Source organism: Podarcis erhardii, assembly GCF_964252035.2.
Source record: "Podarcis erhardii genome assembly, chromosome: 8".
NCBI lineage: Eukaryota > Metazoa > Chordata > Lepidosauria > Squamata > Lacertidae > Podarcis > Podarcis erhardii.
The window spans coordinates 82,135,002-82,148,995 of NC_138499.1; the positions used below are offsets into that span (position 1 = coordinate 82,135,002).

The 13,994-nt window shown below is 39.5% G+C and overlaps 2 protein-coding genes across 10 annotated transcripts in view; one reads left to right on the top strand and one right to left on the bottom strand.

The window, feature by feature from the left end:
• Positions 1-13,994, top strand: part of MAJIN (membrane anchored junction protein) — a 267,643-nt gene that overhangs the window by 131,978 nt on the left and 121,671 nt on the right. The window lies entirely within an intron of this gene.
• SLC12A7 (solute carrier family 12 member 7) overlaps positions 1-13,994 on the bottom strand; it is a 99,845-nt gene that overhangs the window by 6,340 nt on the left and 79,511 nt on the right. For 4 of the 5 annotated variants that reach the window (XM_081872609.1, XM_081872608.1, XM_081872612.1 and 1 more), the window contains exons 18-23: positions 10,562-10,757; positions 8,989-9,158; positions 8,318-8,449; positions 6,146-6,253; positions 4,351-4,467; positions 1,074-1,255 (exon numbers count right to left, since the gene is read on the bottom strand). In XM_081872609.1, coding sequence (XP_081728735.1) covers positions 1,074-1,255; positions 4,351-4,467; positions 6,146-6,253; positions 8,318-8,449; positions 8,989-9,158; positions 10,562-10,757 — 905 coding nt within the window. The remainder of the gene's footprint in view (positions 1-1,073; positions 1,256-4,350; positions 4,468-6,145; positions 6,254-8,317; positions 8,450-8,988; positions 9,159-10,561; positions 10,758-13,994) is intronic. The other variant, XM_081872610.1, reaches the window with a different exon arrangement.

Sequence of the window (13,994 nt, forward strand, 5' to 3'; positions counted from 1 at the left end):
AGAACGTAATGGGTAGTACTTCAAAGCAACCCATGTACAATAGATGATAAACATAATAAGCCATGTTGTGACACATAACCATGTTTTTTATTTCCATAAAAATAAAAAACACAACATTGTCGTTTTTTTCAATCTGTAGGTGCTGCAAGTCCTGGCAATGATTACTAGGATTACATCGCCATCTAGTGGTTGCTGAAGCAAAGTGGTTCACTTCCTTATAGTACCACTGAAATAATGATGTTGCTATGATACCATGCCACACAAAGCATAAAAGTTTAACAGAAGGAAACACCCCTGTTTCTAAAGATATTCTGTCTTCTTTTACAAAAGTCTTTCACAAAGTTTTCTTCAGTTATGGCTCCTGCTTACTCATAAGCCTTCAAACTAAAACTCAGCTCCTGTTGCACTCAAGAGAGCAGAACTGAATACAAGATAGGTAAAGGTAAAGGGACCCCTGACCATTAGGTCCAGTCGTGACCAACTCTGGGGTTGCAGTGCTCATCTCGCTTTATTGGCCGAGGGAGCCAGTGTACAGCTTCCAGGTCATGTGGCCAGCATGACTAAGCCGCTTCTGGTGAACCAGAGCAGCGCACGGAAACGCCATTTACCTTCCCGCAGGAGCGGTACCTATTTATCTACTTGCACTTTGACGTGCTTTCGAACTGCTAGGTTGGCAGGAGCAGGGACTGAGCAACAGGAGCTCACCCCGTCACAGGGATTCGAACCGCTGACCTTCTGATCGGCAAGTCCTAGGCTCTGTGGTTTAACCCACAGGGCCACCAGAGAATAATTAAAAGACAATTCTGTTCATGTAAGAACAAAAGTAGTACTGGGAAGACGGCTAGTAGTTTGTTTATAAAGAAAAAAAGAATTATTTATATCTTCAGCATGGGATTTTATGATTTTAAGGCATTTACACCTCCAGAATCTAACTGGCCAATGTATTCTTACTGCTTTCTTCTATGAGCTACCATTTCTAGAATGGTATAAACCCATTCTATTCAATACCATTAAATGTTAGTGTGGGTTTGATCAAATTTTATCAGTATTTAATGCCTTATGTATCTACTTACGGCTTCATACTGAAGATATCCTTGTAGCTTGACAGACAAGCTTCTTTATTTTTATGCTTCTCGGAAATAAGCTTTTCTTTCGTCCAGGTCATTTGTATTTTGTCTGGTGTAGCAACAGCAGTGTGAGATTTGACCATTCCTGTTGAGCGGGATGCAGTGTTCCTATCATGGATTAATTGAGCCTGACCAAACACAAATAAGCAATGTAAAGATCAGCATTTTGGCAAATTGGGGAACTCAAGGCTGGCAGAGGCCTGTAAATACCATGTAAATACTTTGCTTGCTTGTACATAAAAGCAGTTCATGTTCAGCTTATGAGAGATGCAATGTATTCAAGATGTTTATTCACCAATTTAATGACAATAATGGTTGACATTATTAGTTCTAAATGGGGATGGGGGATCATTCCATGGCCCATATAGGGGTAGAAATAATGTATTTGACCCTGCAGATACATTTGTCTGTGATAGGATGACTTACATGAAGGCAGCTGCTCATTTTGAAGAATAAAAATATATTTATACACACAAAAGGTACAGAACACACATTTTCCTGAGAGTTGCACTTCACAGATAGATTCTGTGGCAAAAGTGGACCCCACGGAGGGACATTCCAATGTCTCTTGAGCCAAACGTATGCCAACAACCATGTTTTCAATTTGTTTCCTAATGATTTATAGCATGGAATTTGCCTTTTATTCCCATTCTTTGCTACCTCTTACATAACCAGCTTCTGTTCCAGTAGAGGACCTCTCTTCTTATCGCACAACTGCGGAGTTTACTCAGGTTGGTGAAGTCCCTTGTCAAAAACTATGCCAACCAGATCACCTCTATTTGTTTGTTGACGCTCTCAAAGAACTCTAATACATTAGTAAGACAGGACTCAACCTTGCATAAGCCATGCTAGTTCTGCTTCAGCAAGTCTTGTTCTTCCACATGCTTGGTTATTTTATCTTTAACAATACTTTCCTCCAAGTTTTGCTGGGACAGGCGAGCTAACCAGCATATAATCTCTAAGATCCTCCCAGAATCCCTTTTCAAAAACTGGTGTTGCATTGGCCATTTTACAGTTCCTGGGCATGGGGGCTGACCGGAGGGACAAATTACATATTTTAGTTGGGAGATTACATGATAATATAGCAAAGCCACATGCCATTCAATCCTATTCCCATAGATGGCGCTACTGTTCTTTAGACAGAGCAACATGACAGTAAAGTGTGAAAGAGTTTTGGCTCAAGGAACTTCTGAAACAAAATCTGGCATTTAGGATACTACAGAGCCAGTGCTTTTGATTGCTGAGAGTTACAGCTCTGGTGTAAAATCTATACCTTTCTTAGCCTGCCCAAGCTTAAGTGGTATAAACTTTAAAATTAAAAGCTGTCACAAAATAGCAAGCTCACTGGTTGTAAGAACTTGCATCACTTTTCACCAGAAGTCACAGCCAGCATCCAAATTGTTCATTAATATCTCACCTCCATATTCACCATATTACCCGCTATCACAATAGATGAGGAGGGAAGACATTTTAACAGCATCAAAATATTGATATTTGAGTACTATGAAATGTAGCAGCATAGCAGGAAACACTGCGCAATAGAATTATTCTCCGGAAAGGCTCTGTATGTCACCTTAGTATCACAGTACCTGTGAATACAAGTCTGTAACATCCTATATATCATATGTAACCAGTTCAACCAGAGAGCTTTCTCATTAACGTTTGCATCAATGCACAAAATGCTGAAATGCTGTAATTCTGTCACAAAGTCTTAATTACATTACTGAATTATCCTAAAACTAGCTTGAGTTAACATATATGCATTTTCGCTTATACAGTACTGCTTTTTATATTGCTTAATTTCCATAACCGATTAACATTCTTTTATATCGACAAACTGTTCGTCAAATAATGCAGAACAGTGCAATGAATAATGAAGTAATAAACACAACTATCTACCACACTAGTGTTAACAACAAACAATTCAGACTTGTTCCAAAGAGGAGATACTATCAGAGGGATAAAGCCAAACAATATCCAATAAAGGTATTAACATTTAGGTTAATGCTTTTATTTTTTAAAAAAATATCTCAGGCTTTAGGACACGAATGATAATTACTGACATCAGTTACTGCTGGATCGAAAACATTAAAGATCTTATAAGTCATGGGATTTAAATACAACATTTTAAAAGAACAGAAAGGGGTGACATTTACTAAATTCTAATTTTGGATTATTTTGTTATCACTTCAAACACACAACTACACTGAACTTACTAAAGGTGATCTACAAAAGGACATTCCACATTGCTAAGAACTAAAATTAGGACATCCGGGTTTGAACACAAGGAGCCACACTTGAAGTGCCATTTTTAAAATTATAACCGGGCTTAAAGTGTATTACATGTATCATGGCATTCTGTAGAACACTAAAGGCAATCATTATTTCTATATGAAGAATCAAGATTCAGAAACACAAAATTATTGCTGAAGTCTATTATTAAATCTAAGGAACTTAACAAAATGAGAGAAGGGCTACGATTTTGAACACAGCTGAGTGTGATAAAGGTTGAGATTTCTCATAAATACTGGAATTGTGGTAGATTGTGATCAATGATTCGGTTTCTAATTTCAAAGATCATGATTTTTTAAAAATAAAGAATCTTATTGTTGTATGTTTCCTGAAGGGAGTGTCTGGAGTGCTAACCTGGATAGCCTTTAAATATTTCTGTTAAATATTGCCTAGTTTGATTGGTTCAGAGTGACAGTTCTGGTGGTCCTATGATTTCTTCATGGAAGAAATCACTGCAATAAATATAACTGCAGAATGCTTATGAATGGATTTATTCCAGGAAAGTTCTGAAAACAACTTTCCAAATTTCTGTCTTTCCTGGAAACTCAGCATTTTGAACATGTGTGTTCTTGTGTGGAGAGCAGTACCACAAATCTTTCTTTAATGTACATAGCATTGATACCAGATTCAGGGGCCTTCACCTGTGAACATAAGACTTGAATACCATGTTGTTCAACCAAGTGATTCAACTAAAGATACCGGGGGGGGGGGGATATTCAGAATGGTCTATTCTGAAAAGCTGCACATTGAAGTTTCTATTTTAAAAAACCCATCTGCTTTTATACCGTAGGAATGGTACTCCCTACATATAACAGTGTAATTAGTAAGAATTAGATCAGGTTAGTGGTAGTAATTAGTACAGCTATGGTTTACAATGGCACTGTTAAGTGTTGTCATGGGAAGGGAACAGTCAGGTAGGTACAATTTCTACCTCTTCCTCCTGAATGTCATTAGGTAGCAGATTGTCTACATCTTGACCAATACACTGTGGGCTAGAGCGGCTCTTCTTTCTGATTGAGCCACGAGACTCGTCAGTGATGCTCTGAATCTGGGACAGGAAGGTCACCAGGCACAACCGGAAAAAGCATATCGTTAGCTCATAAAATACAATGGCACTAGTTAAACAACAGAAGGAAGCATAGTACATCTAAACAATGGATACTGCACTGGGTACCTTATCATGGATTGTAGTGGCAGTTCCTTACTGCCCCCACCTCCCGTTAAGGGACAGCAAGGATGCTGACCTGAGGCAAGGAGTACAGTGGTGTTCCTCCCCACCATATGATGCTTTCTGTGCTTAAGTTAGTTTTCCACTATGAGAGTAAATCTGAAAATCCAAAGACCCTACGGACATAGTCAAAGAGCCAAGGATTTCTTTAAAAAGAAAATTTGCCTGCTAATCCGTTGTTAAAAAGTTGAAGAAGCCCGCTAACTAAAATGTTGATATAAGGGGTTTGGAAGTCATAGGTTTGGAAGTCCACTCTAGGTAGGGTAATTCTTGTTTCAAATCAGTGCTGTCCTTTAATGTTTTCAGTGAAAAAAAATATATATTCTAAAGGGAAGTCTTTTATTAGAACAAAAACTCCATTTTTTTGGTATTTTATAACCATTTCTGATCTTCACCTTCGTAAGCATGTACTTGTGGATTGAATCCTCTTTGATATAAATGGCACTGCTCTTGTAGATAATAATAATAGTAATAATAATAATAATAATAATAATAATAATAATATTTTTATGATTTATACCCCACCCATCTGGCTGGGTTTCCCCAGGCACTCCGGGTATCTTTTAGCATATATAAAACATAGTGATATATCAAACATAAAAAACTTCCCAATACAGGGCCACCTTCAGATGTCTTCTAAAAGTTATGTAGTTCTTTATCTCTTTGACATCTGAAGGGAGGGTGTTCCACAGGGGGGGGCGCTACCAAGAAGGCTTTCTGCCTGGTTCCCTGTAACTTTGCTTCTCGCAATAAGGGAACCACCAAAAGACCCTTGAAGGATGGCCTCAGTGTCCAGGACTTAATGATGGGGGTGGAGATGCTCCTTCAGGTATCCTGGACCGAGGCCGTTTAGGGCTTTAAAGGTCAGCACTAACACTTTGAATTGTGCTTGGAAACGTACTGGGAGCCAGTGAAGATCCTTTAGTGTTATATGGTCCCAGTCACCAGTCTAGCTGCCACATTCTAGATTAATTGCAGTTTCCGAGTCACCTTCAAAGGTAGCCCCAAGTAGAGCACATTGCAGTAGTCCAAGTGGGAGATAATCAGAGCATGCACCACTCTGGCGAGACAGTCCGTGGGCAGGTAGGGTCTCAGCTGGAGTACCAGATGGAGCTGGTAGACAGCTGCCCTGGACACAGAATTGACCTGCGCCTCCATGGACAGCTGTGAGTCAGGGAGAACAATATAAATCCAAGTGACACATTTCACCAATTAATAAATATAGGATTGATTCTACCAGAAAGCACTCATTCAGCAAACCTAACTAACATGAATGCTCCTGCTCATTTCATAATTGGGCTCATCCTGGTGGATGATGGTTCATAAGTTAAAACGGCTGCCCCAAATAATTTGATGCCTTGGATAGCTGTTACACCTTGATTACATTTCTGATACCTTGGGGAAGGCCAGTAATGACCTCATTAATTAGCACCAGAGTTTGGGTTTGCTCATAGATTATTTTCATTGTTTTTAAAAATAAGAAAATAAAATGGATTACCTCTCTTTCCCTTTCATTTTTAGAAAGCTGCATTTGCTTTAGCATCTGAGATCTCTGTTCCATCACAAGGGTCTTCTCATACGTAAATGCTGAAATATCATTTTCAAACTGGAAAAATAAATAAATGTTATTTGCAATAAAAAGAAAACATATGCTAGAAGCCCTGATGTTTGGGTCAATCCCCTGAGACTACCCCAAAAGCAAAGAAAGAAAGATGATAAAAATTAAAAAAGAATGAAAAAGGAAGCATCAAGTTAAAATTGCAATGAGAAATTGTGCTGATTTTTATTTAGAATAGATGCGAACCGTCTACGTAGACCCTGATGATTTAACTGCCCCTCAAAATGGAGGAAGGGGGGGCAACAGATTCTTCCACTGTTCTGCTGCAACTTACGTTGCTGAAACATAAAGTTGCACATTTCCTCCTTAAAAATATAGAGCTAATATACCCTATGAAGATAATGGATTCTTGGACAAATATTAATTGGTTTACATATGCAGTTAAGCCTGCAATTTACGTGCATTTAACTCATACACATTCAGCTTTATGCACCTGGCATTTTTTAAAAAAAAAGAAGGAAAGGGGAAGAAAGGGGGTGTAGTTCTGGGGAATGACTTTGGCAAACCCATCTGCCATTGAACCCATTGTGTTTTGTCTATACATGATTTTGGCTTCACATGCTGTAATGGTTGTGAGGGGGTTACTTGTGTGTAAATTGCCTTCAGTTTAGTTAGATTGTTCGCTCAACCATGTTTAGGGTTAGAGCTCGCCCTCCGTGACCTGTTAGTCACTTGCAGAATCCGTCAGTGGGCGTTTCTTGAATCTCTTCCAGCATAAAAGCTGTTTGACCCCAAGTCTCTTCCTATGTTCCCTGCGCGGAACGCGTCTGCGCAAGTAAGGGGAAGGCAGGGGCGTGCCAGCGCTCTCTCCGCTAGTTTCGGTTGAAGGGTCTTGGAGCTCTGACACCGCTTCCTCCATCTCCCTCTCCTCTCTATTGGTGTCACGCTGAATTCCTTCCCCCCTGCTGGTTCCCTCTCCGGCATCGCTCTGAAGCCCTGCCTCCGCATCTCGCTCTGATGTCAGTTCCCTGACACATGCGTTGCCCGGAATGTAAGTCCCAAGTAAGTTGCGGGCTTACTGTAGTCATACTCTCATCCTCTGTCCCCTTTTCAGATGGATATAAACACACATATTCCAACCTTATTCAACTACATCCTCCAGTAGAGGGAGCTAAAATAGAGGCCAGTTTCCTCTCTGTTGGGACTACAGCCACAAATGATGAAAGTATTAGAGAAGCAATGGTCCCTCAAGTCTAACTTGCACTGGTTGAAAAGACTCAGCCACAGCGACCTATTTGTGCAGCCAGATGTAAACTCTTAAAGGAGCATTCAGATTTGCTGAGCTAAGAATTTGAATTGGAATACAAAAGGGGGGAGGTGAGAGGAGGTCTGGGAAATAAGTTAATGGAAATGAGTAATGGAAATTACATTTGTTTTAATTGTTCTTTTTGTCTTTGTATTTCTGTATTTTTATTATTTCTGTTTCTGTGTATGTTTGTTTTTTGTATTAATTTGAAACTTTAATAAATATTTTATATATATAAAAAAGGAGCATTCAGATTTCTACCAGGGTGGAAGAAAAAATAAATGGACACGATCAAGTCAGTTTAACTTCAGTGAGACACCTGTTTTAACTTTCCCACTAGGATGTGATTATGCTTAGCCCTGACCGGATCATAACCTAATCTGGATTGGGAGTATTTCAAAATTATATTAAGTGTCTTTTTTGGGGTTTTTTAAGACACTGATTTAAAACGAAATATGTGCCATGGACAAAACAAAACAGAGCTTGGCTTTTCGTGCTGTCTGAACCCAGGCTCAAGATTTGTCTCCACAAACAAGCTTGATTGGTGAGAGAAGAACAAATCTTGGTTATAGCTCAGGGTTTGTTGGCATGAAGCAAACCACAAGCCCGAAGCATACATACACACACACACACACAACTATGTGAGTTGCTTTGGAGCTCACTAAAAGCAGGGTGTTTTTTGCTGTTGTTTTTTAAATTACACGTAGGTATTTTTCCCCACGATGGACATCTTAAATAACGTTCCTCAGCTAAGGATAAACATAAACATTTAATGAAAGCTTAACTGGGTGCATCAAAAACCTTACCATTTCAACAACCTCGACCTCAGCATTAATTCGAAGATGGTACAAAAACATCTGGAGATCCTTTTTCATTTGAATACTATTGTCATCCATTTGAGCTACAGTAAAGATGCGCATTTTACATTTTCTCCAAACCTGTCAGTAGGAGAGAACATTTTTTTTTACAAATGTGCAAGTGATTTCTCATAACTTTATAGCTGGCAATGTACTGCTGCTGGTTCTTTACTGTGGTTTTCTGCTGTTAGCACTGCTAACAGTGTAGCACTGCATTCCTGCTTAATGGCCATCTCTCATAAGCTTTCCACTACCAGAAGAAATCCAATGTAGCTGGACAAGAGGAAAGTGAGGAAGAACACAGTGACTTCATGCACATAATCTCCAGCCTTTAGAACTTCTCTGTATGCAGATGACTTCAGATGTTCCATCATTATGCTTACAGAAACACTTCTCAGTAAGAGAAAATCAGGCCTTCTGTTATACTCCAAAGATTTATTGCACAAAGAGATCCTGCACTGACTATATCTCATGTCCAGGCTACTTGTTGTTTTGTTTATGCAGAACTATCTGGATCCTTCATAGGATTTCACATACAAAAGTTCCTAGCCTCAAAGACCTTACAATTAGCACTTGTTCATTTAAAAGCAAAGTTTCCCAATGGAAAGAAAGGCTAGTACCTTGTGTTGTCGCAGCAGGAAAGGAAGCAACATCAACATGCCTCCGTCATGAACAATCCACCAAACATCTATGTTGCCCTCACTAAAACGCTCCTGATTCGTAGGGAACGAGTCTATATTTTTGGCAACTAGAAGGGCTTGCTGTGCAGCCGTTGTTTCTCGAACAGTGTCTGAAAAAAGAAATAGGACTGCTGAAAACCACTATTGGTATTTTAAAAAACTTTTATCCTTGTTAGGAACCGAAGAAGCTGCCTTATACCAAGTTTGAACACTGATCTATTTAGCTCAGCAAGTATTGTCCACAATGCCTGACAGTAGCTTTCCAGCATTTGAAGCAGGAAGATCTCCTAACTCTACCTGGGATTGAGCCTGGAATAGTCTGCAAGCAAAGCAGAATCTGTACCACTGAAGTTTGGTTCTTGTCGTGTTGGACATACAGTGGTGCCTCGCAAGACGAAAAGAATCCGTTCCACGAGTCTCTTCATCTAGCGTTTTTTTCGTCTTGCGAAGCAAGCCCATTGATGGCTTAGCGGATTAGCGCTATTAGCGGCTTTTAGCGGCTTATCAGCTTAGCGGATAAGCGGCTTAGAAAAAGGGGGGGGAGGAAAAAACCCCCGCAGGAACTCGCAAGACATTTTCGTCTTGCGAAGCAAGCCCATAGGAAATTCGTTTTGCGAAGCACCTCCAAAACAGAAAACTCTTTCGTCTAGCGAGTTTTCTGTCTTGTGAGGCATTCGTCTTGCGGGGCACCACTGTATTAAAGGTTTAATAAAAGTTTGAGCTGTATCTGTGCCACAGTGATGCACAAAATAATTAAATGTAAATAACCTGTACACTTTGCATAGTACAGAGACGTCCAACTAAGAGACTGTGATCTACTCACAGAATAATAAACTGCCCCTTTTGGGGGCGGTTCAGGTCAAAGTTGTTGAGGTTTTTTTTTAGGTATAAAGGGGAAAACCAAAAGATTACTAAGAAGACAGTCAGCTTCACAGTGAAAAAATTCATCCTCCGTTCTAGAGATTATTCAAGAATGGAGGGCGGGGGGCAGGGACGGATGCTCCTTTGCCACTAAGGAAAGGGAGCCAGCGATCGACTGCAATCTACCAAAACCTCCCAGGGATCTGCAGAGATTGTGATCGACCTGTTGGACATCCCTGGCATAGTACATTTTTTTAAATAATTACTTGAGCCAGGGTTGACTGGCTTTTGTATTTTCAGAGGCCCATCCTCCACCCAAGGCACAAGATCATACAGGCGTTAAATAGCACTAGGCACAAGAAGAAAACTCTGCAAGACTCCACAGCACAATGGCCATGGAGTCAAACAGAAATCATCCAATGCTATTCCCTGGAAGTGATCCTACAGTTAGGAATGGAACACCATGAAACAGTGTGACAGCGCCACTCCAGGAGGACACTAAGGTCAATCTGTGAAATGCTCTTTTCAAAACCTCTATTTCAGGGCACTGTTTCATACTGGAAATTTTGAACATTCAGAGGTCAATTAGATGAAGTGCTATTATATTGCGTGTTGCGAATATGATTTGTATAACTTGTACAGCCACACATACCAACAAAGTTTTTCCAAGAGAAAGGATTATCAGTATGCTTCCAGGACTGAGGCCATGCCATCAAGACTGTGTTATGCTTCATCCCTCCAAGGCCAGCAGATTGAATCAAATGGGAAATTCCATCTCTAACAGTGGATGATACCACAATCTGGCAAAATCCTTTGGTCCTCTCTGCTCCCATTAATGATCGAATATTCTGTAGGGGGAAAAGATACATAAATACTTATAAACACTCATAACAGAGTATTAAAGCATGAAGCATTTCCTAAAATACTGTGGACAGTTCTATTAGGGTTTCTGCATTGTTCAGCTGTAAACATACAGGTAGGAAACTTAAGCAAGCAGGATTTCCGGCAATAAAATCAGGCTTCTCTTTTGAAATAAGGATTTCCTACTAAGTTATATTTCAGACATTTAAAACGTTATCCACCAAGTCACACAATTCTAACCAATTACAATTGCTATTAAACTACTCCCAGAAATACCAGTTTGATATTTAACATTATTAAATAACAAGGTTGAATTAGAGGGAAAGTGTTAAATGAAAACACTTAAAGGCCTAAAGTGAGAAAATGAATTACTGAACTAATTATCACCTTTGTTATCTGGAAATTAGATTTACTACTTAAAAATAAGGTGCAAATCTATCCATTTTCATAAATAAGAGGAGATTGGGAATAATTAGATATGCAATCTTCTTCTGTGATGTGGACTACTAATTACATATAAAATGACACTGTATTCAACTAACTCATTTGCCCTAATAAAAATTAGTGCAAGGATTCCAGAGAATACAACAGGAATTTTCCCCTTTCTCCCCCAGTGATCCCCAAATCTGCTTTAGAGGATTGGAGGAACCCCAAAACATATTTAGGGGGAGCATGGGGAGAGTGCGGGAGAAGATTTCATTGCACAAGGAAAATCTGTGCTGATGGAACCTTAATAAGCCTTTGCTTCTAAAGCTAGAAAATCTGTACAGGCCAGAGCTATTCCTGGTTTTAAAGCTATCATTGGCATGATTTGGATTTATTCTTGAATAATTTTAGCAATATATATTGTATAGATAGGAACCCTGATGCTTCCCAGACAGACTCCCAAGAGAGGCTCAGCTGGTGCCTTCTTCACGGCTTTTTGGTTATGTTTTTGTTATCTTAAGACACTGGGCTTCTAAGGTGTGGCTGGCCTTACCTCCTCTGTGAGCTAAAAAGCTTTTAAATTATGCTGTCTTTTCTTTTGTTCTTTTCATTTTACTTTTTTTTTGCGTTGCTCAGAGAACGCGTTGCTGCACAACCTGTATGTATACAGTGTTTATTCAAAGTAAATAAAACTTTCATCTTTCCAGTAGCAAGGGACAATGGTAAAATTGTGTTCAGAATACAATAGAGTAACTGGTTTTTAAATAATCAAACTATTGTGATTAAAAATTCATCTCAGCAACCATTTACTAACCGCTGAGCCATCTCCTTTCGTTTCTGGGAATTACTCCAGGCAGACCTCTGAGCTTCAATACCTTGTTAAATATTAAGAGGGTGCTACATTTAAGTAAATGCTGACTTGCACAGGCCAAGAATAAAGCGTTCTGCTTTAAGCACTAAGCCACAAATGATCTTATGTTCATTCTAATTGCACATTGCAGTGCGAAGTCCGATTTCAAGCTCTGTCACTGCACAGAAGGAACTATTTTGAGTCTTCCTGGATACAGTTTTGTTCAAAAACATAATGTTGACTTTTGGTGCTTAATACAAAAAAAAAAAAAAGTCAGTCTGCAATCACATAGGAGGTGCATTACAGTAGATATTAAATAAAGCAAACCTTTAATTTACACCGCACTTTGAATGAGAAAGCATGGGATACCCACACAAAAATTCTGCTTAAAGGTATTCTTGAAATAATTGGTAAACACAAAATTATATAAAATTATATAAGATCTGAGTCTTCTTCATCCAGTTCTTTATGCAGTTCCTCTTGTCACACTGAATACCCAATGGCACAAGGGCTGGAGGTGGGGCAAGAAGTAATGGAGTTACTTAGACCCAAAGTATGCCTAAAGTACCCAAAGGAGGAATGTCATGGAAGGAAAGCAGCCATAAAATCGTACATTCAAGAGCAACAAACCAATCAATATGAGAGGTGGATCACTGAGTCACAGCAGTCCTCTGCATTGTACTATCCAACTTCAAAGCTGGCCTGCTTAAATGTCACAGTGCGCCCCTAGCATTCAGAAGTTGTTCCCACTGGCTTACTGCTCTAGTTTCACAGGGAGCCTGCTCAGCCTCAAACCAGCAAAAGGAGAATACTACTAACTGTAGTGGGGAGCCCCACAGCCAATAGTGTCAGATGTCAGAAGGGCTGAACAAGTGACGGTCGGAATGTGGAGGTTGTGCTTGCAAGAGAACCACAAGAGAATGACGTAACAACACATACGCAGGAGCTTATGCTGTAAACTGTTGAGGAATCAGGAAGGACGGAAAGATAAGAAAGTTGTTAGGCCTCGTGATTAAACCAGTATAAGCTAGTAGAAGGAAGTATTGCCATATAACTACCCATTTGCTTCCTCTTTGCTTGAAAAGTGTATAAATACTGCTGTTTGAAATACTTGGTGTGTGTCACTCCCTCATTTGGGGCAGGGACACAATGTATTACAATGCTTTTAATAAAAATATCCTGCTTGACTGACAACTGGTACCCAGATTCTGTTGGCCGTTCCAGCCAGCCCAGGGTATCACGCTTGTTTCCCAGACAGCATCTGCTCTTAAAGCTACTAATTAATAAGCAAATGTCTTCCCTGAACCCTACATCCCCATCCTAACCCAAGGAATTATAAGAAGGAATCAGAACTCCAGAGAAAGACAAAATGTGCTGAAATCCCTCTCCGGGCTGGAGATGGGGAGAATTAATGGAACTACTGATTTTGCTTGTGGAGTGCACAAATGTGTTGCAATCTTCCTCCCCACCCCACTCTGGGCATTGTACAGACTACAGAGCATACACAGTTTGCTTAAGTTCTCAGTTTACATCTTCTTTTTCTTGCAGGCTTACGGGTGTGCACCAGTACAAGGTTATAGACTGAAACTGCAGTGTAAAAAAGGATCTGGACACAATTGCATCAGGATTCATTTTTATGCTACATTTTAATCAATGCACATATATGCCAGTGCATATTAGTAACCTGCAAAAAACAAAGATTAAAAACTGTAAAGGGTACCAAAAAGGCAATGTTACCAGATGGAGGAAGACTGGAAGAAATTCAAGATGTATCTACAAAAACATTGTAATTTGGTTGAATGTTAAGAAGGATGCTAGATTATAAAAAATTGGCCACCACTAAATTAGATTTAAATTTGATGATAAGTGAGACTAAAGAAAATATAAAATTTTTTGGAAGAAGTGCTAGATTATATTTGAATGAGTGGACATGAGATTGTAAACAAGT